At 39.8% G+C, this 23,318-nt stretch overlaps 1 protein-coding gene across 1 annotated transcript in view; it reads left to right on the top strand.

Annotated features, from left to right (window-relative positions):
• Positions 1-23,318, top strand: part of GALNT2 (polypeptide N-acetylgalactosaminyltransferase 2) — a 291,717-nt gene that overhangs the window by 231,763 nt on the left and 36,636 nt on the right. The window contains exons 8-11 of the mRNA XM_007535130.3: positions 544-631; positions 11,078-11,165; positions 12,255-12,358; positions 19,603-19,729. Of these exons, the coding sequence (XP_007535192.1) occupies positions 544-631; positions 11,078-11,165; positions 12,255-12,358; positions 19,603-19,729 (407 nt within the window). The remainder of the gene's footprint in view (positions 1-543; positions 632-11,077; positions 11,166-12,254; positions 12,359-19,602; positions 19,730-23,318) is intronic.

Below are 23,318 nucleotides of genomic sequence, written 5' to 3'. Positions count from 1 at the left end.
GAACTCTCTGTTATGTGTCTAGTCCTTTCTAATAATACTGATATCTTACACAACACATGTATCTCATATGTCCATAGGAAAATATTAATTGGAGGGGGTGGGCATCTGAGCCATTAATCCATTCCTGACATTATTGTAGCCGACAATTACTAGTACTTAAATATAACTGGTTGGAGAGACTGTGAGAAAGTTACTCTGTATGTGAAGTTTGACATTTGACTTTTGGTAAAGCCAAAAGAAAACCCAGGGTAAACAAAAACATGGATTGTCCCTGCCCATAGGTATCGCTTCTCAGGGAGAATTTCTGTCTTCAGAAATTCCCAACCTCTTATACCACAGATTGGAACATGTCTGTGTGATGGCCAAAAAAGCAAGGTATTTTGAATATGGAGAACTCCCTATGTGAATATGGTGCTAGGTAGTAAGAGAAGCAGTTGGGTTTTATCATAACTGTCTAAGACCAATGCCTCTTTGTGTGGTACTCACTCCATGTGCTGGTGTTTGTTTGGTACATACCTACTTTTATTTTTATCTATATCTCAGGACAGGACCCGAGTTGTGTCACCTATCATCGATGTCATTAATATGGACAACTTTCAGTATGTGGGAGCATCTGCAGACTTAAAAGGCGGTAAGTGTTGATAGCTGTTCACCCTGTCTTGCTCTACCTATCTATATGTTTTATGAGTGCTGTTTTCCTGTCAGTGTCATGAGTGTGACAGGAACAGTAGCTTCATACTCCCAGGGCATGTGCTTCAGGCAAAAAGTGTGTGCTCAACAAGTAGAATCTCTTTTAATGAAGAAAGCAAAAAAAAAAAAACAACTGTAGACATCTAATTTTTGACAAGGGTGACCAGAGAGTCTCTTCAACAATTGGTGTTGGAAAAATTAGTTTGAAACATGCAGAAGAATGAAACAGAACCACTATATTTCACCAAACACAAAAGTAAATTCCAAATGGATCAAATACTTGGATGTCAGAGCAGAAACTATCAAATACTTAGAGGAAAATATTGGCAGAACTTTTTTTCATCTAAATTTTGAAGACATCTTTAATGATACAAATTCAAGTACAGAGAAGATGAAAACAAAAACCAGTGGAACTACATAAAATTAAAAAACTTATGCACAACAAAAGAAACCAATACCCAAACAAAGAGACCCCTTACAGAATGGGAGAAGATCTTTATATGCCATACATCAGACAAGAGGCTAATAACCAAAATATATAGAGAGCTCACCAAACTCAACAAGAAAACAACCCCATCCAAAAAATGAGGAGAGGATATGAACATAATATTCACCAAAGAAGAGATCCAAAAGGCCAACAAACATATGAAAAATATGTTCCAAGTCATTGTCAGAGAAATGCCAGAGAAATGCAAATAAAGACCACAAAAAGTTACCACTTCACTCCTGTGAAAAAACCATACATCAGAAAAGGGAGCAGCAACACTGCTGGTAGGAATGTAAATTGGTACAACGCCTGCTGGACAAATTTACGTTCCCTGTGTGGAGAAATCTCAAAAAGCTAGAAGTGGGAGTGAGGGAGGCGGAGCTACGAGCAGCAGATCGCTTTCTCTCCTCTCCTCTCCCGATCAACTAGGAATACCAAAGGAGACCACCTAGGACCGAAACAAGACTGAACTAGAATAACCACAGGAACCCAGTAAATCACCGGTGAGTACAAACACGTGTGGCTGGTGACAGAGAAGAGAGAGGGGCCTAAGGAGAGATTAAGTGACTACTAACAGTTCAGCAGTTTATCAGTTGAGACACCACCTCCAGTCTGCTCCACCAACAAGGGGACAGCTTAAGGGAGGAGAGGACTCCCCAGAGACTCACCAAGTGCAACTCTGAGTCTCCATTGCTTCTTCTTCTAGCGTTTGCCCTTCTTCCATAGCCAGACAACAGCGTCAGGTTGAGCCTGATGTAAAGTTTCGAGACCTCCTTTGAATCTGGAGAGGTGGCAGTCGTTGACTATGTGGGTCATAGTCTGTCTGGAGCCGCAGGGGCAGTTCGGGTTGTCTCTGGCTCCCCAGTGATGGAACATAGCGGTGCACCGGCCATGGCCTGTTCGATAGCGATTGAGGAGGGCCCAATCATAACGTGCTAGGTCAAAGCCGGGTTGACACTTGCAGGGGTCTGTGATGAGGTGTTTGTTCTTTACCTCAGCTGACTGCCAACTCTGTTTCCAAGAGTCTGGAACTACTATGTAGGAACATTATACTTGCAGATAGTAAAAGAAATCTGTAGTGCCAGGTACTTTTCTAATATTCTTTATACTTTATATAATTACTGTTCCCACTATAGATATAAAGGAAACTGGAGCATAAGGGGCTGGGTAGTGGCACACCCTGTTGAGCACACGTCACAGTGCACAAGCACCTTGATTCCCACCTATGGGGGGGGGGCTTAACAAGTAGTGAATTAGTACTACAGATGTCTCTCTCTCCCCATACCCTCTCACTTTATCTTTCCCCTACCAAATAATAAAAAGAAAGACAAAATGGCCACAGGGAAGTAGATGAAGAAGAACAACAAAGGAACCCTAAAGCAACCAGAAGGACAGAAATCACTAAAGTTAGGGCAGAAATAAATAACATTGAGAATAGGAAAACCATACAAAAGATCAACGAAAGTAAATGTTGGTTCTTCGAAAGAGTAAACAAAATCGACAAACCTTTAGCCAGACTCACAAAACAAAAAAGGAAGAAGACCCAAATAAATTGGATAGTAAATGAAAGAGGAGATATCACAACAGACACCGCAGAAATTCAACGTATCATGCGAGGCTTCTATGACCAACTATATGCCACCAAGCTAGAGAACCTGGAAGATGTAGACGATTTCCTAGATACCTACCAACTTCCAAAACTATGTAAAGAGGAAGTGGATAACATGAATAGGCCCATCACAGCTAATGAAATTGAAACAGTTATCAAAAATCTCCCCAAAAATAAAAGTCCTGGACCAGATGGTTTTACAAATGAATTCTACAAAACCTTCAAAGAAGAACTAATACCTCTACTTTTAAAAGTCTTCCAGAAGACTGAAGACACTGGTATACTTCCTGCCAGTTTCTATGAAGCCAACATCACCCTGATACCAAAATCAGACAGGGACATAACCAAAAAAGAAAACTACAGACCAATATCTCTGATGAACATAGATGCAAAAATATTGAACAAAATTCTAGCCAACCGGATACAGCAGTATATCAAAAAGATTGTTCACATGACCAAGTGGGGTTTATCCCAGGCATGCAAGGTTGGTTTAATATATGTAAATCTATTAATGTGATCCACCACATCAACAAAAGCAAGACCAAAAACCACATGGTCATATCAATAGATGCAGAGAAAGCCTTTGACAAAACACATCTCTTTATGATCAAAACACTACAAAAAATGGGAATAGATGGGAAATTCCTCAAGATAGTGGAGTCTGTATATAGCAAACCTACAGCCAACATCACACTCAATGGTGAAAAACTGGAAGCATTTCCACTCAGATCAGGTACTAGACAGGGCTGCTCACTATCACCATTACTACTCAACATAGTGTTCGAAGTTCTTGCCATAGCAATCAGGCAGGAGCAAGGAATTCAAGGGATACAGATTGGAAGAGAAGAAGTCAAACTCTCCTTATTTGCAGATGACATGATAGTATACATGGAAAAACCTAAGGAATCCAGCAAGAAGCTTTTGGAAATCATCAGGCAATACAGTAAGGTGTCAGGCTACAAAATTAACATTCAAAAGTCAGTGGCATTCCTCTATGCAAACACTAAGTTAGAAGAAATTGAAACCCAGAAATCAATTCCTTTTACTATAGCAACAAAAACAATAAAATATCTAGGAGTAAACCTAACCAAAGAAGTGAAAGATTTGTATACTGAAAATTAAGAGTCACTACTCAAAGAAATTGAAAAAGACACAAAGAAGTGGAAAGATATTCCATGTTCATGGGTTGGAAGAATTAACATCATCAAAATGAATATATTACCCAGAGCCATCTACAAATTTAATGTTATCCCCATCAAGATCCCAAGCACATTTTTTAGGAGAATAGAAAAAATTCTACAAATGTTTATCTGGAACCAGAAAAGACCTAGAATTGCCAAAACAATCTTGAGAAAAAAGAACAGAACTGGAGGCATCACACTCCCAGATCTCAAACTGTATTATAGGGCCATTGTCATCAAAACTGCTTGGTACCGGAACATGAATAGACACACTGACCAGTGGAATAGAATTGAGAGCCCAGAAATGAGGCCCCACACCTATGGGCATCTAATCTTTGACAAAGGGGCCCAGACTATTACATGGGGAAAGCAGAGTCTCTTCAACAAATGGTGTTGGAAACAATGGGTTGAAACATGCAGAAGAATGAAACTGAATCACTTTATTTCACCAAATACAAAAGTAAATTCCAAGTGGATCAAGGACTTGAATGTTAGACCACAAACTATCAAATACTTAGAGGAAAATATTGGCAGAACTCTTTTCTGCATAAATTTTAAAGATATTTTCAATGAAACGAATCCGACTGCAAAGAAGACTAAGGCAAGTATAAACCTATGGGACTACATCAAATTAAAAAGCTTCTTCACAGCAAAAGAAAGCACTACCCAAACCAAGAGACCCCTCACAGAATGAGAGAAGATCTTTACATGTCATACATCAGATAAGAGTTTAATAACCAACATATATAAAGAGCTTGCCAGACTCAACAACAAGACAACAAATAACCCCATCCAAAAATGGGGGGAGGACTTGGACAGAATATTCACCACAGAAGAGATCCAAAAGGCCAAGAAACACATGAAGTAATGCTCCAAGTCTCTGATTGTCAGAGAAATGCAAATAAAGACAACAATGAGATATCACTTCACTCCTGTGAGAACGTCATACATCAGAAAAGGTAACAGCAGCAAATGCTGGAGAGGGTGTGGGGTCAAAGGAACCCTCTTGCACTGCTGGTGGGAATGTAAATTGGTCCAACCTCTGTGGAGAACAGTCTGGAGAACTCTCAGAAGGCTAGAAATGGACCTACCCTATGACCCTGCAATTCCTCTCCTGGGGATATATCCTAAGGAACTCAACACATCCATCCAAAAAGATCTGTGTACACATATGTTCTTGGCAGCACAATTTGTAATAGTCAAAACCTGGAAGCAATCCAGGTGTCCAACAACAGATGAGTGGCTGAGCAAGTTGTGGTATATATACACAATGGAATGCTACTCAGCTGTAAAAAATGGTGACTTCACCGTTTTCAGCCGATCTTGGATGGACCTTGAAAAAATCATGTTGAGTGAAATAAGTCAGAAACAGAAGGATGAATATGGGATGATCTCACTCTCAGGCCGAAGTTGAAAAACAAGATCAGAAAAGAAAACACAAGTAGAACCTAAAATGGAATTGGCATATTGCACCAAAGTAAAAGACTCTGGGGTGGGTGGGTGGTGAGAATACAGGTCCATGAAGGATGATAAATGACATAGTGGGGGTTGTATTGTTAAATGGGAAACTGGGAAATGTTATGCATGTACAAACTATTGTATTTACTGTTGAATGTAAAACATTAATTCCCCAATAAAGAAATAAATTTAAAAAAAAAAAAAAGCTAGAAGTGGACCTTCTCTATGACCCTGCAATTCCTTCCCTGGGAATTCCCATCCAAAAAGATTTGTGTATACCTGCCGGGATAACCTGAGGGTGCTTCTTCCCGAGCAAGTGCTCTCTGGGTTGGAGAGAACTCAACTGGCACCAATCTAGGCTGCTGCGTTGGAGAGGGATCAGGAACCTGTGCCAAGCTAATGTCGCAGGAGATACACTCTGGAACTCTCGGAGCCGGAAAGTAATTCCAAGTGTTTTTACTCAGAAAAGTAGCTTGTATATATACTAGCCAAGTAGGGTGGAAACAGGGTGTGATGTAGAGAGGGTGGAGCGAAAAGACAGTGGTGGAAATCAGGGTGACTATGAGAGGGGGCAGAGCAAAAAGACATCGTGAACCAGTGGGGATTAAACCAATGCCCTGGAGGTAGGGTGGTGCTTAGTTAACAGTGGTTTATGTAAATAGACCACAGCTTTAAGTGGGATCAACCCAATGCCCTGCAGGCATGCCAGTGCTTAGTTAAGCAAGAATAGAGACAGAAGCTGTAAGCCAGGGGAGCTGGCATACTACCCAACATATACCCATGTTCATAGCAGCATGATTTATAATAACCAAAATCTGGAAGCAACCTAGGTGTCCAACAGCAGATGAGTGGCTGAGTAAGTTGTGGTATATATACACAATGGAATACTTACTACTCAGCTATCAAAAGTGGTGATTTCACTTCCTCCACTTCATCTTAGATGGAACTTGAAGGAATCATGTTAACTGAGAGAAGTCAAGAAAGAAAAATGAATATGGGATGATTTCACTCATAGACAAAAGTTGAAAAATAATACCATGATGCCAACATGCCTTCCTTGGCAGACAACTTCACCAGTGTGTCCTGGAACCCTATTTCTCTGGACCCCTGCCCCACTAGGGAAAGGTAGAGACAGGTTGGGGGTATGGAGTGACCTGTCAACACCCAAATCCAGCAGAGAAGCAGTTATAGAAGCCATACCTCCAATCTTCTACACTCCATAGAGATCTTTGGTCCATACTTCCAGAGGGATAAAGAATAGGGAAGCTTCCAGTAGAGAGGATGGGATATGGCACGCTGGTGGTGGGAGTTTTGTGAATTACACCCCTCATCCCACAATCTTATATCAGTATCAAATCACTAATAAAAGAGAGAGAAAAGCTGAAAACACAAAGCAGAACTTGGGCTAGGTTTGGTGTATTACACCAAAGTTGAAGACTGAGTTGGGAGGGAAGAGTTCAGGTCATGGAACATGATGGCAGAGGAGGACCTAGAGGGTGTTGAATTATTATGTGGAAAACTAAAAATGGTACACATGTACAAACTACTATATTTTACTGTTGACTTTAAATTATTAATTCCCCCCAATAAAAAAAATTATCCTGCTTCCTTAACAGAATTTCATCAGTTTACCATTTTTCTCATATCTCTTTGACTTCCTATTGCTATTCTGTCCCATGGCTTAGTACACAGTTTTGATGTCACTTATAATCAGAGATGAATACACCTTCACTCTTTACTCCTAGATATCTTGATCAGTGTAACTCCAGGCCTGACAGACAATATCTTACAAGGACCATACAATTTGGGATTTGTGGAGTTAAGGCAACTAGAGTCTGTCTTTGTCCTCTTTCTCACTAGTTCTATTATGAAAACTTGAGTCTTCTTTGACAAATGTACCTACCCAGTCACCTTCTTGGACACTTGAATGGTCAGTCATCCCTGACTCTACTTAACTCCTAATCCCACTGGTCACCAGAGCTTGCTGATTTTGCCTTTTTTGTGGCTTGGCTCTTGGTTTCTTCTCCCTACCAATTATGACTGAATAGGAAATGGAAGGTTTAACACCCACAAGTCAATCTGTGTAATCAATCATATCAACAAAAAGAAAGATAAAGATCACATGATTTTTATCAATTGATACATAAAAAGCATTTGACAACACCCATTTATGGTAAAGGCCCTCAAGAAATTGGTAGTGGGAGGAAAATTCCTCAACATAGTAATGTCTAAATATGACAAACCCATGGCTAACATAGGAAAAACTGAAAGCTTTTCCTCTAAAATCAGGAACGAGCCAAGGTTGTCCACTCTTACCACTTCTATTTAACTTAGTCCTAGAAGTCTTTGCCATTGCAACCAAGCAAGAAACAGATATCAAAGGAATCCAAATTGGGAAGTATAAAGTTAAATTATTGTTTTCAGATGAAATGTTATATTTAAGAGAACCCCAAAAACTCTGTCCAAACTGGAAATCATCAATAAATTCAGTAAAGGTTACAAAAATCAATACTCATAAATCTGTGGTATATCTTTATTTTAAAAGATGGGCCAGAGGAAAGGAAACTGAAGGAAGCAATCCCATTTGCAGGTGAGCTCAAAAAGATCAAATACCTAGGAATAAACCTAACAAAGGACATGAGGACCTTGTCAAGGAAAACTATAAGACACTGTTAAAAGAAATAGAGGATGACACAAAGAAATGGAAGAACATCCCGTTCATGGATTGGAAGAATCGTTATCATTAAAATGTCAGTCTTGCCAAAAGTAATTGAGTTTATATTACAAAGCAAGAGTAGTTAAAACGGGGTGATATTAGAACAAATATGAACATATAAACCAATGGAACAGGACAGAATCCAAAATTAAACCCACAAATATATAGGGGCCAAAACTGCCCAATGGGGAAAAGAAAGTCTCTTTAATAAGTAGTGCTGTGTGAGTTGGAAAACCACACGTAGGAAAATGAAACTTAGACCACCACCTAACACCATGCACCAAAATTAATTCAAAATGGATATTAAACCTGAAAGAATAAAATACGTAGAAGAATACATCCGTGAAAATTTTCAGGACCTCCCATTGAGAAAGGAAACAAGAATGCATAAATGGGACTATATCAAATTAAAAAGCTTCTACACATCAAAGAAAATTCCATAAAGATAAACAGAAATCCCAGCAAATGGGAAAAGATATTTGCACTCTAAACTTCAGACAAGCCGTTGATATCAAACATCTGTAAATAACTCATATAGCTCAGCAAAAAGAAAAGCAACAACTTAATAAAGTGGATAGAAGATATAGATAGATGTTTCTCTAAAGAAGAATTACACGTAGCCCACAGACATGCAGAAACACTCCAATTAATACATAATTAGAGAAGTGCAAATTAAGACCACATTGAGATTCCACCTCACATCTGTGAGAATGGGCTTCATCAGTAAAACAAGGTAAGTGTTGGAGGGGACGTGGAGAGAAAAGGAACTCTACAACACTGCTGGTGGGAGTACAAATTGTTGTAGCCATTATGGGAAACATTATGGAGAATTCCTAAATGAATACAAATGGAAATGCCACCTTATGATCCAGCAATTTCACTCCTAGGCATTTACCCCAAAGATATAATAATGCTGACTTGAAAGGATATATACACCCCCATATTCTCAGTAGCAAAAACTTGCAAACAACCAAAATGCCCTTCAACAGATGACTGGATAAAAAAGTTATGGAACATATACTCAGTGGAATATTACTCAGCAATAAAAGATATTGTATCCTTTGGAATAAAATGGATGGAATTAGAGAAGATTATGCTTAGTGAAGCAAGTAAGGAGGTAAAGAACAACTGTAAAAATGGTTTCATTCATATATCCAATACAGAGAATTGAACAACCTATATCAAAGACTGGGAGAACTATAGTGGTTCTTTGGGGATGGCAATGGGGACAGACCTTTGACAACGGGAATGGTGAGAAAAAAGGAGCTAAAAGATAATTTTTAAAAAGGAGATATTGCAATATATTCACATTTATTAAACCAATGCCAAATCTTTTGAAAGGTACCTACTTTTATGTGGTAATTTTTTAAAAAAAGATTAATTATAATACAAAGGAACAGAAAATAAAGAAAGCAACCCCATAGCTACCAAGAAAGTATAAGAGTTCAGAATATCTTGTCCTCGAAGATTTGTGCAAGCTGAAGTTTAATGGTTTATTTTCCCCACTTTAGCAGCTGCCATCAGAATAGATATGAGGACAATAAATGCCCAATAATGGGCTTATGGATCAGAACAACTGTCACTCATACTTAGGGCACCTTTTGAATTCTCATTAGGAAAAAAATAAACCAAGAGTGGTGTTTTTAAAGTATCCTAAAACCTAATGTAGTTTGTGTATTTGGAACAACATTAATAAAACAATAATGAATATTCAATAAATAAAGCCACAGTGTCTGCTGGCAGCAGGAGAAGCCTTTGCTTTCTTTGTTAGCACAGCTAGGTCAGTCATTATATCTCTGATTGACATTTGTGCACTTGAGGCTGGCTGTCTTTGGAGAGAGCCCGACACCTTGGGAAGTCCAGAACAGGAGCTTGTATTATCCTCTCAGTGTGTTCCCTGCTGCCTGATCTCCATCTGCTCACTCCCTCTCAGTTTGAGCCTGCTTATCACTAAAGTGATAGATGGGAGACTTTTTAATCCTGTGTCTCTGGTTGAGCCATAAGTATGTTTGTGCCAGTCCAGAAGCCCCTAACAGCCACTACCACCACACTCCCACATTCTAGTCCTGAGTTTGTTCTGTCTAGGCAGTAGACCCTGCAGATGTCAGAGTGATAAACTCCAAATCTAGAGTACACAGATTAAAAAAAAAAAAAATTGAATTGAGGCACTACTGATGAAAAAAAAAATCTAATGTTAAATTAAGAGATACAGGGCAGCAGGACAGATTACCCTGGGGCAATTAATTAAGCTTGACTGTCAGACCCTTGGAAATATAGTGCAAAGGGCTACAGATTGCCCAGAAGTTGTCCCCCTTTGTGTCAACAGGTTTGGTATCCTGGTCATATACAAAAAAAGTTTGAAGTACCTTCTGAGTATGGATGAGACCTGGCATGTTGTCCTTCTTGAATGGCCTATAAATACAAAAGTGAATTGAAAAAGGTGCCAGATTTTCCAGAAATTGAAACTTGCTTACCTGTTGCTACCTTGGAGCTCATTTCCAACTAAAGTTTTCCATCTCCTATGACACCCACTCCATTTTTACCTCTAATAAGGTTCATTGATATGAAGACACACTCCACTGTCCTGAGTGGCCTGTAAATTCTGAAGTGAATTTATCTATCCTATATCTCTAAACATATTCTTATATGGTTTAATTTTAGAAATATCTCACCCACATTTTCTGTTTGGGGTAAGCTCTTTGGGGAAAGAAGGTATAAGTGTGCAACTCCTCTTCACCTCTTCCCCTTCCTCCTACTGCCTCTCCCTTCCACATCCTCTGTTCTTTAGGGTTTTTGTTTGCTCACTTGCTTAGTATGATGACTTTTAGTGACTCCTTCCCAAACAGCGAATATTTTCAAGCCATGAGGGATAATAATGCTGGGGGCAGATAGCCAGTTATTGTCAGTATCATGTGTTTCTTTTCTGTGGCTGGCAGGTTTTGACTGGAACTTGGTGTTTAAATGGGATTACATGACCCCTGAGCAGAGAAGATCCCGGCAAGGCAACCCAGTTGCCCCCATAAAGTAAGTACTGGATCCTTTTACGGTGCCTCTCACAGGTGATACCCCAGGCTCTGACCCTAGAGAATTAGTTGAGAATTACTTTTCATTCTCCATCTCATCTTGGCTGAGGTAGATACATCTGCTACCAGATCACAATAGCTACAAGTAGCTACTTGAAGGTTTCCTTATGTCCAATGAAGTCTAACATACATTATAAGGCCAGTTAGCTGTATAATATAGAACATTTTCCACTTTCATCAGCAGTACGAAACTCTGTAGACATTTTCAGCACTTTATTTGGAATTCTCACAGAGCTAAGGAATCCAGTAAATATCTGATGAGTAAATGACAAAGGTGGTAAATCCTATCTCACAGAGGAGAAGTGCTCTCTGCAATGGATAGTGATAAGGAGAATAGAACATTACCAAGCATTTGCTCCTATACTGAGTATTTTATCTAATATTCTTTGTAACTCTATAAGGAAACTGAGGCACAGAAAGGTGCATTATTTCATAAGGCCTCTAATGACTGGATATCCCAGCCCCAGCAGTCACTCTCTTGACTCACTGCAGCCATTGTATTCAAGAGCTTCTGAGCAATGATAATGGAAAGCTATTAAGAGATAGCAGTAAAGCAGAGAAGGGCCCCCAGAGCTGTGAGTGAAGAACACTGGTTGTGTCATCATCGTTATTATTGTTGTTATTATTATTAATTTATTACTTATTTGCCATGAGGATTATCTCTGAGGCTCAGTGCCTGCACAATGAATCCAACACTTTTGGCATCCATTTCCCCTTTCTCCCTCTCTCCCTCTCCTTTTTTTTTAGTGTTAGGAGAGATGGAAATTGACAGGGGATAGAAGAAGAGAAAGAGAAACACCTGCAGACTTGTTTCACCTCTCATTAAGCTTTCCTCCAGCAGGCTGGGAGCCAGGGCTAGAACCTGGGTTCTCACACATATTAATGTGTTTGCTCAATCAGGTGTGCTATTTCCCAGCCCCAATGTGCCATTCTTTCTAAGATCACCTTGTAAGCTTCACTTTGTGGGAATGCTGACCTTGTAACCTTAATATTTTACCTATTTCTCTCCCATGCTCCTCTCTTTCTTTAGAACCCCCATGATTGCTGGAGGTTTATTCGTGATGGATAAGTTCTATTTTGAAGAGCTGGGGAAATATGACATGATGATGGATGTGTGGGGTGGAGAAAACTTGGGTACGTATGAGCTTTGTGTCTTCAAATACAAGCTAGTTTACAATTCTGGTGAAAACCCATCAAAGAGAAGTAGAAGTGGAAAACTTTTAAATATCTATTAGGCAAGAGTTTGTGGAATGAATGGTGCCTTTTGGAAATAATTTTAAAGACATTAGAGTTAATGGACCATAATTAGTTCCTTTATAAGTATAAATAGCATCCCTTTCACTCTTAGAAGTATCTTTAGTTGGATATTAAAATGTGTCATGCTAAGAGTGTAACGTGCTATTTATTCTATCTGTATTAAAGTTCTTCAAGAAAGACAAATCCGCACGTTTTAATATCATTTGAAGCTAAGTATTTGGAAAGCAAGCTTACAAAAAAATGGGGAAAGAATTTTGAGGCACTAAGATTCATATTTAGCCATGTCAAGTAGAAAATGAAGACTATGGGGTTGATTTTATGGTAATCATGGAAATCAGATGGGGTGGAAAGACCTTAGCATTTAATTCCTCTTGAATAATTTGTGAATGGTTCAAATTTCATTTCATTTTTAAAATAATCCATGCAAATCATTTTTACCAAGGTCTAAAAACAATGACATTTTATAGACTGCTCTGTGTTGGTAGCTACTACATGTTTACTGTATAAAAATTAAAAGGCCCTTTTATTTTTTGTTTGTTTGTTTGTTTGACTAGAGCTGTTTATTTGCTTACCTTAAAGCCTTTAAGTGCTTGCGGTTCTTAGACAATTCCTCTCAACTACTAAATGTTGTAAAATTATATTTACCCTTCAGTGGACAGAACCTGGGAGGAAGGGGGCAGTGAGAAATGGGTGGGTGGTGGCAGAGGGGAGGCTGGGGAGAAAGTGATGCCACTATTACTTTTATTAGTTTTTACTTGTAGCAAATACCTCAGTGATCTGAATTAGTTTAAAATAAAAGATTAGCTAAACTTATTATTTTCTTCTCATTTTATGATGAAATTAGTGATACATTTTTGTTGAGGATTTTTCTGCTTTGGCTGAAAATGATTATTTCCTTAGACTCAGCAGCTATACTACAACAAAGGTCCATAAGTTAGACTTGTTTTTTCAATTAATAGGCAGGACTTGGATTGAAGTTACTGAGCATAAAAATCTTCAGAATACAGCAACAATAACAACAATACTATTAACAACAATAATGATAACAACAATAATGGGGAAAAAAATAGCCTCCAGGAACAGTGGATTCATGGTACGGGCACCAAGCGCCAGCAATAACCCTGGAGGGAAAAAAAAAAATCTTCAGAATAATTGTCAGACTTTTGAAAAGAAAACTGGTCAGCCTGAGTTTCCCTCTTAAGACAGTTAATTGGTGACTATTTCCAAAAAACACAAGTGCAGTTTTCAGAAGTATGTACTAACAAAAGAATGAGTTGGCAGAGTGGTATAATGATACTCATCTTTTTTTTTTAATTTATTTTTTATTTAAGAAAGGATAAATTAACAAAACCATAGGGTAGAAGGGGTACAACTCCACACAATTCCCACCACCCAATCTCCATATCCCATCCCCTCCCCTGATAGCTTTCCCATTCTCTATCCCTCTGGGAGCATGGACCCAGGGTCGTTGTGGGTTGCAGAAGGTAGAAGGTCTGGCTTCTGTAATTGCTTCCCCGCTGAACATGGGCGTTGACTGGTCGGTCCATACTCCCAGTCTGCCTCTCTCTTTCCCTAGTAGGGTGGGTCTCTGGGGAAGCGGAGCCCCAGGACACATTGGTGGGGTCTTCAGTCCAGGGAAGCCTGGCCGGCATCCTCATGGCATCTGGAACCTGGTGGCTGAAAAGAGAGTTAACATACAAAGCCAAACAAATTGTTGAGCAATCATGGACCCAAAAGCTTGCAATAGTAGAGAGGAAGTGTTGGGGGGGTACTCACTGCAAACTCTAGTCTGCTTCTGCTTTTAGGTATATATTTTGCACTAGTTTATGGATACATATGAACATAGGCTCTCTCTCACAGAACCTGGTCTATATCTAGGTTTTGGGACTTTGTTAGAAAGTGATCCACCTGGGATGGAATTAGAGAATACTATGAAAGGAAAGGTCTCACCCGAATAATGAAGCTGAAGGGTTGTCATTCCACACGTGAAGTCTCTGGACACAGTCTGAGCTGAAGCATGTTGAGGTGGCAATCATTGCATTGATTAGGTTGCGATCGGTGGATGCAATATTATTTGATATGGATTGGGAGAGGAATGCAGTAAAGTGAGCCCTATCCTAAGGTTCCAGGACTGGGGCAAATATAGGCTCTATAGTGGAGATGTGAGGTTCCTGCTATCTTAGGGTTCAAAAAGACAATGGATAATTAATGTTATCATCACATTATTTGGTAATTGGGTTAACTTTGAGAAGTCCTTTTGTTAGGGTTTGCTGTATAGTACCCAGTATCTTGTAAATAGCTGTGCCACTGGTTGCCTCTGATCTGCTTGGTCTAGGCTTTTGAGAGAGTCCGCATATCAAATACACAGCCTATATATTAAGAAAACTCAGTCTGTGTTTTAAAAACTTCGAGACATACAATTAATTTTCCCCCTCTCATAGTAATTAACCAGTGATTTATGTGACTACACTTTACTAGGAGTGTACATAAACACCATTCCCACCACCAAAAGACTATGTCCCATCCCAACCAACCATCCCCACCCCTCACCGGCCCAGGAAGCCACATGTCTACCCCTCACCACAGGGTTTTTACTTTGGTGCCCTACTTTCAATTTAGTCAGATCTTGCTTTTAGTTTACCTTTCAGATCTTCTTTCTCAACTTCTGTTGATAAGTGGGATAATTCCATACTCATCTTTATCTTTCTGACTTAGCTCACTTAACATAATTCCTTCTAGCTCTGTCCAAGTTGGGTCAGAGAAGGTGGGTTCATTGTTCTTGACAGCTGTATAGTATTCCATTGTGTATATATACCATAGCTTTCTCAGCCACTCATCTGTTGTTGGGCACCTGGGTTGCTTCCAGGTTTTAGCTATTATGAATTGTGCTGTGAACATAGGAGTATACACCTCTTGTTGGTTGGGTGTTATGGAGTCCTTGGGGTGTGTGCCCGACAACAGACACTCATCTTTTGTATCATAATGAAGTGTGATGTTAAAATATCAAAGGAGGCGGAAGGTGATGGGGCACCCAGTTAAGCACACATATTACCATATGCAAGGACTAAGCCACCAATTTTGAATTTTCCAGTTAGACAAATATGAATTGAAAATGTATATCCAAAGAACTTCTTTTTCAAGATTTTCTTGGACTGTGAGAAGAATTAACCCTTTCTTTTACTGCATGGACTCAGATGGTTACATGGATATAAATACAGGTTTTAATACCATGGGGAACTGATTGTTAAAAAAATTCTATAATGGCTGTGTCTATCACTTCTTCCCAGTGAGTGAGGAAGTCCCTACTATTTGAGTTTACTGCATAGAAGTTCAAACACAAGCTCTTCTTCTGAGTGGTTATTTTCTACCTTGTGTACAGTCTGGGCACCTCTGCCACAGTGGAGCTCCCTCAGGAGATTTACACAGCATCTGGCATCATATCCTATAGGAATCCCACCTTAATTCTTTTTTTTCTAGGAGACATTAACAAAACCGTAGGATAGGAGGGGTACAACTCCACACAATTCCCACCACCGCATCTCCCATCCCCTCCCCTGATAGCTTTCCCATTCTCTATCCCTCTGGGAGTATGGACCCAGGGTCGTTGTGGGTTGCAGAAGGTGGAAGGTCTAGCTTCTGTAATTGCTTCCCCACTGAACATGGCCATTGATAGGTCGATCCATACTCCCACTCTGCCTCTCTCTTTCCCTAGTAGGGTGGGTCTCTGGGGAAGTGGAACTCCAGGACACATTGGTGGGGTCATTAGTCCAGGGAAGTCTGGTCGGCATCATGTTGGCCTCTGGAACCTGGTGACTGAAAAGAGAGTTAACATACAAAGCCAAACAAATTGTTGACCAATCATGGACCTAAAGGCTGGAATAGTGCAGATGAAGTGTTGGGGGGGTACTCATTGCAGACTATTGTGTACTTCTGCTTTCAGGTATATATTTTTCCCTGGTTTATGGACACGTGTGAACATATGCTCAGGGGACCTAGTCTATATCTAGGTTTGGGGACTTTATTGGGGAGTGGACCACCTGGAATGGAATTAGAGAATACTATGAAAGGAAAGGTCTCACCTGAATGATGAAGCTGAAGGGTTGTCATTTCACACCTGAAGTCTCTGACACAGTCTGAAGTGAAGCATGCTGGGGTGGCACTCCTTGCGTTGTTTAGGTTGCAATCGGTGGATGCAATATTATTTGATATGAATTGAGAGAAGCATGCAGGAAAGTGGGCTCCACCCTAAGGTTCCAGGACTGGGGGAAATATAGGCTCTCTAGTGGAAATGTGAGGTTCCTGCTGTCTTAGGGTTCAAGAAGACAATGGATACTTATTGCTATCATCACATTATTTGGTAATTGGGTTAACTTTAAAAAGTCCCTTTGTTAGGGTTTGCTGTATAATACCCAGCATCTTGTATATAGCTGTGCCACCGGTTGCTTCTGTTCTCCCTGGTCTAGGCTTTTGAGAGAGTCAACATATCAAAGACTCAGCCTATGTATTAAAAAGACTCAGTCTGTGTTTTAAAAAGTTCTAGATATATGATCAATCCCACCTTAATTCTTAACAGTCTTCATGGTAGCAGTAAATGCTGATTCTATAGCATCTGCCTTACCTAACAACATGTTTTTAGGGATGCAAAATGATATAGAGGAAATGCCTTTTTTTTTTTTTGCCTCCAAGGTTAATGCTGGGGCTCAGTGCCTGTACTACAAATCTACTGCTCCTGGCAGCCATTTTTTCCATTTCTTTTTTTGTTGTTGTTGTTGCTGCTGTTGTTGGATAACACAGAGAGAGGAGGGGAAGACAGAGGGGGAAAGATAGACACCTGCACACCTGCTTTATCACTTCTAAGCAATCCCCCTGCGGGTATGGAGCTGGGGACTTGAAACGGGATTCTTATACCAGTCCTTGCACTTTGCACCATGTGCACTTAACCCAGCCTCCAAAGAAATGCCCTTTTATATGGATTTTCATAAAGTCTTGCAGGGAAAAAAAATCTCCTTGAAGATTATTAGATTTTATTTTTCTATTTAATTTACATTTGACACTCAGGCACCACTCAGAGTGGGTGATGAGGAGGACAGATGCCTAATCAGAAGAAGGTGCCTGTGTCTCCTGAAAGTTACCACATGCTGAGAGTTTCCCAAGTATAGACACTCATAGCAGTATGTATATGCTAACTGGCATCATGACCCCTGTGCTTTGAATCTTATGCTCCTAAAGATCAATTTCATGATGAAGAAAGTGAAGAATAACTTTCATCAGGGTCAGTTGGATATTGGTTAGCATTAATCCATGGACAGTTCTGAGGTACCTACCAGTCACTCCAGCGTTCTTTTTCACTGCTATCATCCATAAGACATCTTTATACTCTCCCACGTGACTTGAGGCCTGATGATGCCAAAGGACAAGCAATAACTGTTGGCAGTTTAAGGGAAGAAATATTGTGAAATGGAAAGAGTCTAGAATCAATTAATTGTGCTCAGTGATTTTTTTTTTAAAGACATTATAGAGGAAGATGGCACATACAGTTTTGCCCTTGTGTCTAATAAAAGAACTTAATTGTAGGCATTTTATGCCTATGATTCATGGCTGTTTATACACAACTTTGGTATTTCCTTTTCTGACTTGAGCACAAAAAATATAGTGAAAGTATTTCATTCATTGTTATGTCTGCTGTTACAGGGATATGAATGGTTTCATGCCAGGAGTTCTTTAAATTTAAAATAGACTAAAGACTTATTCTTGTCTCAAATAGTTCTTGTCTGAAATAATTCACTGTAGTTCTTTTAAAATAATTTTTTTTTACTTTATTTTGTTTGATAGGACAAAGAGAAATTTAGAGGCTGGTAGGGAGGGGGAGAGACCTTCAGACCTGCTTCACTGCTTGTGAAGGTTTCCCCCTGCAAGTGGAGACCAGGGACTTAAATACAGGTCATTCCACACTGTAATGTGTGCACTTAACTGCACATAGTTCCTGAATGTGTCATGGAGCGTGGAGGTCCAAGGTATAACATACTGTCCCTGGTAAGACCATATTCTGAAAAGAAACATGTTCCGTATTCTCTTTTTTTATTTAATTTTTTATTTATAAAAAAGGAGACATTTACTAAATCACAGGATAAGTGGGGTACGACTTAACACAATGCCCACCACCAAAACTGTGTATCCCATCCCCTCCCCTGATAGCATTTCTATTCTTTTTTTTTTTTTTCTCCTCCAGGGTTATTGCTGGGCTCGGTGCCTGCACCATGAATCCACTGCTCCTGGAGGCCATTTTTTTCCCCCTTTTGTTGCCCTTGTTGTAGCTTCGTTGTGGTTATTATTATTGCCCTTGTTGACGCAATTCGTTGTTGGATAGGAGAGAGAGAAATGGAGAGAGGAGGGGAAGACAGAGAAGGGGAGAGAAAGATAGACACCTGCAGACCTGCTTCACTGCCTGTGAAGCGACTCCCCTGCAGGTGGGGAGCCGGGGGCTCGAACCGGGATCCTTACGCCGGTTCCTGCGCTTTGCGCCACATGCGCTTAACCCGCTGCGCCACCGCCCGACCCCCAGCATTCCTATTCTTTAAGCCTCTGGGAGTATGGACCCAAGGCCATTGTGGGATACAGAAGGTAGCAGGTCTGGCTTCTGTAATTGCTTCCCCGCTGAACATGGGTGTTGACAGGTCAATCCATATTCCCAGCCTGTCTTTCTCTTTCCCTATTGGGGAAGGGCTCTGGGGAAGCAGAGCTCCAAGACACATTGGTGGATTTGTCTGTCCAGGGAAGTCTGGTCGGCATCATGCAACCTGGTGGTTGAAAATAGAGTTAGCATACAAAGCCAAACAAATTGTTGACCAATCACGGACCTAAGGCTGTAATAGTACAGATGAAGAGTTGGGGGGAGGGAGCTCCATTTTTTAGATAGCTAGTAGGCCTATTTTATTTCTATTCCAAAGGGTTTGTGGCTATACTAGTGTTTTTTTATTCGCATCTCTTTCAATAATGAAGGACATGGGCAGCTCCTAAGATGAAATGGCAGTGAGTGGGCATCTGTACTTTGCTTGGAATGACTGCTGTTCAGAGAAGCTCTCAGACCCTCCCAGTCACTTCTGTTTCATTCATCATCTTAGAGATCTCGTTTCGTGTATGGCAGTGTGGTGGCAGCCTAGAAATCATCCCTTGCAGCCGTGTGGGACATGTATTCCGGAAGCAGCACCCCTACACTTTCCCAGGTGGCAGCGGCACTGTCTTTGCTCGGTAAGTGGTTGAGAGACTGAACTAGGACCAAGCACATAGCTCACTACTACTAAGGCAGTTGACAATGGGCATTATGGAAAGAGGCATCCTTCAGTTAGATAACACACAGCAATTACAGTGTCCTATTGTTAGAATGACTTGGTGTCTCTCAAGAGTATTCTGTTATCCAAAGGATACTAGTTTGAAAAGTTAAACACTATACAGGTCCTTTATCAGTTTCAGGAAGACACTTAATTGCAACAGAAAATGGACCAGTGTTTGCCAGGTATTGGGATATATTTGAGTATGCCTGTAGTTGGTTAGCACAAGGGGGTTGAAGAGTGGTAGAACTACTCTGTAGCCTAATTTTACCATAGTCATATAAGTTATCCCTATATATGTGAAATCCACATATGCCCCCAAATATTGGGACTATTTTATTTTATAAAATATAATTTATTATTTAAATTCTGTAACATGAGAGATAGAGAAGCCAGAGCATCACTCTGGCACATAAGATGCTGGGGGTTAAGCCAGGAACCTTAGGCATGCAAGTTCCTGTACTATACCAGCTGAGCTATTTTACCCAGCTATGGATAATATTACTTATTTATTTTATTTTAATTTTTATTATCTTTATTTATTGGATAGACACAGCCAAAAATTGAGAAGGAAGGGGGAGATAGGGAGGGAGAGAGACAGAGAGATACCTGCAACACTGACCACTCACAAAGCTTTCCCCTGAAAGTGAACCTGGGTCCTTAAGCATTGTAACATGTGTGCTCAACCAGATGTGCCATCACCTGGCCCCAAAATAGTAAATTACCAGTCATATGACCACATTTTCCCCTGGAGAATTGTTTTAGATGCTAAAGATAAGACCCTATGCCAGCCAGCCAGACCTCAAGGAGCTGGAGGAGACAGCCCAACCCTCAGGCAAATAACATTATTTCAAACAGTAATAAAAGTTGTAAAAATATAAGATATGAATAAATTGTATGCAATAATCCAGTGGCATAAGCCTATCTTTCTGACTGAACTTCTTTCTGCTGTTACTAAAAAGTTGTATAATTGGCAGGTTTGAACCATACTTCTGTTTCCTACAATACAAGGTGAGGGGTGGGGAGTGGGAACAAAAGCAAGGGAAACCTAGATAGATAAAAACTGACTATTGTATCTATAGCATCTAGAAGACTGAGAGCATATAGTAGGTATCTAATAATCTGAATGAATAAATTGTAACTCTCCTCATGAGCCTTTGAGACTACTTACATGTATCTTTTTCTATTAACTTGACAGAAAAAATGTTGCCTTATATCTAAGAATTAAAGAAATGATTTAGTTACTTAATGGCTTGGTAATAATGTAAGTCACCCTATGAATGGATATCATAAAACCTTTTATCATTTGAACTAAAACGAACCTATAAATCCTTGGAGTATCCAAGTCCCAAGGATCTAAAGTCATTTCACTGGTTAGAGATTGGGTTGAGGTGAGGTTAAGGCATGGGCCACTTAACAATACTCTCAAATCACAATAAAATTGTTTAAAAGCTCTACTGAGAAATTTAATGTATGGTACAGTACACCCCAACACATTAAACCTTAAATACAATTGTGTGTTTTGTATTTTAAGTCACATCTACACCAATTAGTACTTCCAAGTGTCCCTCCTTTTTTTTTTCTTTTTTCTTTTTCTCATAAATAGAAACAGTGTTTGGCTTCTTCAGGTGTTTTCCAGATTCACTTCCCTTTCACTGGTGCTATAAAAACAAGATGCCTGGTAACGAAAGCTTTGCATCCTGTTAGAATTTGGATTCAGAGCCCTTTGGTCTTCTTCCTCTATTGTTTACCCCTCTGGAACAATAAACCAATGTTCTTTTTGGAATGCACCATCCAATATAGAATTTTTTTATATTTATTTTATTTATTTATTCCCTTTTGTTGCCCTTGTTGTTTTATTGTTGTAGTTATTATTGTTGTTGTCGTTGTTGGATAGGACAGAGAGAAATGGAGAGAGGAGGAGAGAAAGATAGACACCTGCAGACCTGCTTCACTGCCTGTGAAGCGACTCCCCTGCAGGTGGGGAGCCGGGGTTCCAACCGAGATCCTTATGCCGGTCCTTGTGCTTTGCGCCACCTGCGCTTAACCCGCTACGCTACAGCCCGACTCCCCCCAATATAGAATTTTTAATAGTCCTATGAGTTAGGAATAGTCTCATCAGAGTACTGAAGCTGAAGGTTTGACATTCCATGCCTGGCATTTCTGAACAAAATTCAAGGTGGTACTCATTACATTTATTTGGTTGAGCTCAGCGGATGGTGCATCAATGGTATGGATTGAGAGAAGCATGCAGAAAAATAAGTCATACCTCTAGAAGTTCCAGGACTGGAAGAAATATGGGTATTATAGAGAATGAGGAAGGTTCCTGCTGTCTTAGAGTTTAAGAAGGCAGTAGATAATTTATTATTGTAACCAAGTTATTTGGGAATTTGGTTGACTTTGAAAATCTCATAGTTAAGATTTGCTGTATCATATTGGGAACTTGGTTGACTTTGAAATTCTCATAGTTAAGATTTGCTGTATCATATTGGGAACTTGGTTGACTTTGAAATTCTCATAGTTAAGATTTGCTGTATCATATAAGACTTTACCATGATCTATGCCATTTAATGGTATTTACATATAGCTTTGTTTTAGTGACAAAACCACTTGCTTGTTTTCCCTAGTCTAAGACTATAGGTTCTTCTTCTAGCGTTTGCCAAGACTATAGGTGATTTAATATTTCAAATAAATACTCATTTTTAGAAAGACCACTGTTAAAATTCAGTGAGGTTTTCAATTTGAAACCTTAAGTGCTTAGATTAAAGGAATATATACTCAGAACTAGGGTCTACTGATCAAAGTTTTTGAGACTTTCAATCTATTTTTCCCCTCTCATATCAATTAAATAGTGATTTATAAGTTAATATGAGTGTATATAACACCATTCCCGCCACCAAATGGCTGTATCCCTAGTGCCAGTAGTGAAGCTGAAAATCTACCCTCACCCTCCATACAGAGTTTTTCACTTAGATGCAATACTCTAAACTCAGTCAGATTTGGCTTTGGGTTCCCCTTTCTGTTCTTTCTCAACTTCTGTTTATAAGTGGGATTATCCATACTTCTTTTTCTCTTTCTAACTTAACCTCACTTAACATAATTCCTTTTTTTTTTTTTATTTAAGAAAGGATTAATTAACAAAACCATAAGGTAGGAGGGGTACAACTCCACACAATTCCCACCACCCAATCTCCATAACCCACCCCCTCCCCTGATAGCTTTCCCATTCTCTATCCCTCTGGGAGCATGGACCCAGGGTCATTGAGGGTTGCAGAAGATAGAAGATCTGGCTTCTGTAATTGCTTCCCCGCTCAGCTTCCCCAGAGACACACCCTACTAGGGAAAGAGAGAGGCAGACTGGGAGTATGGTCCGACCAGTCAACGCCCATGTTCAGCGGGGAAACTTAACATAATTCCTTCTAGCTCTATCCAAGATGAGTCAGAGAAGATGGGTTCATTATTCCTAATAGCTGAGTAGTATTCCATAGAGTATATATACCACAACTTTC

The sequence above is a fragment of the Erinaceus europaeus genome, chromosome 6 (genome assembly GCF_950295315.1).
Source record: "Erinaceus europaeus chromosome 6, mEriEur2.1, whole genome shotgun sequence".
Taxonomy (NCBI): Eukaryota; Metazoa; Chordata; class Mammalia; order Eulipotyphla; family Erinaceidae; genus Erinaceus; species Erinaceus europaeus.
The sequence above is the reverse complement of the archived record's forward strand: the minus strand, read 5'-3'. Positions and strand labels throughout refer to the sequence as shown.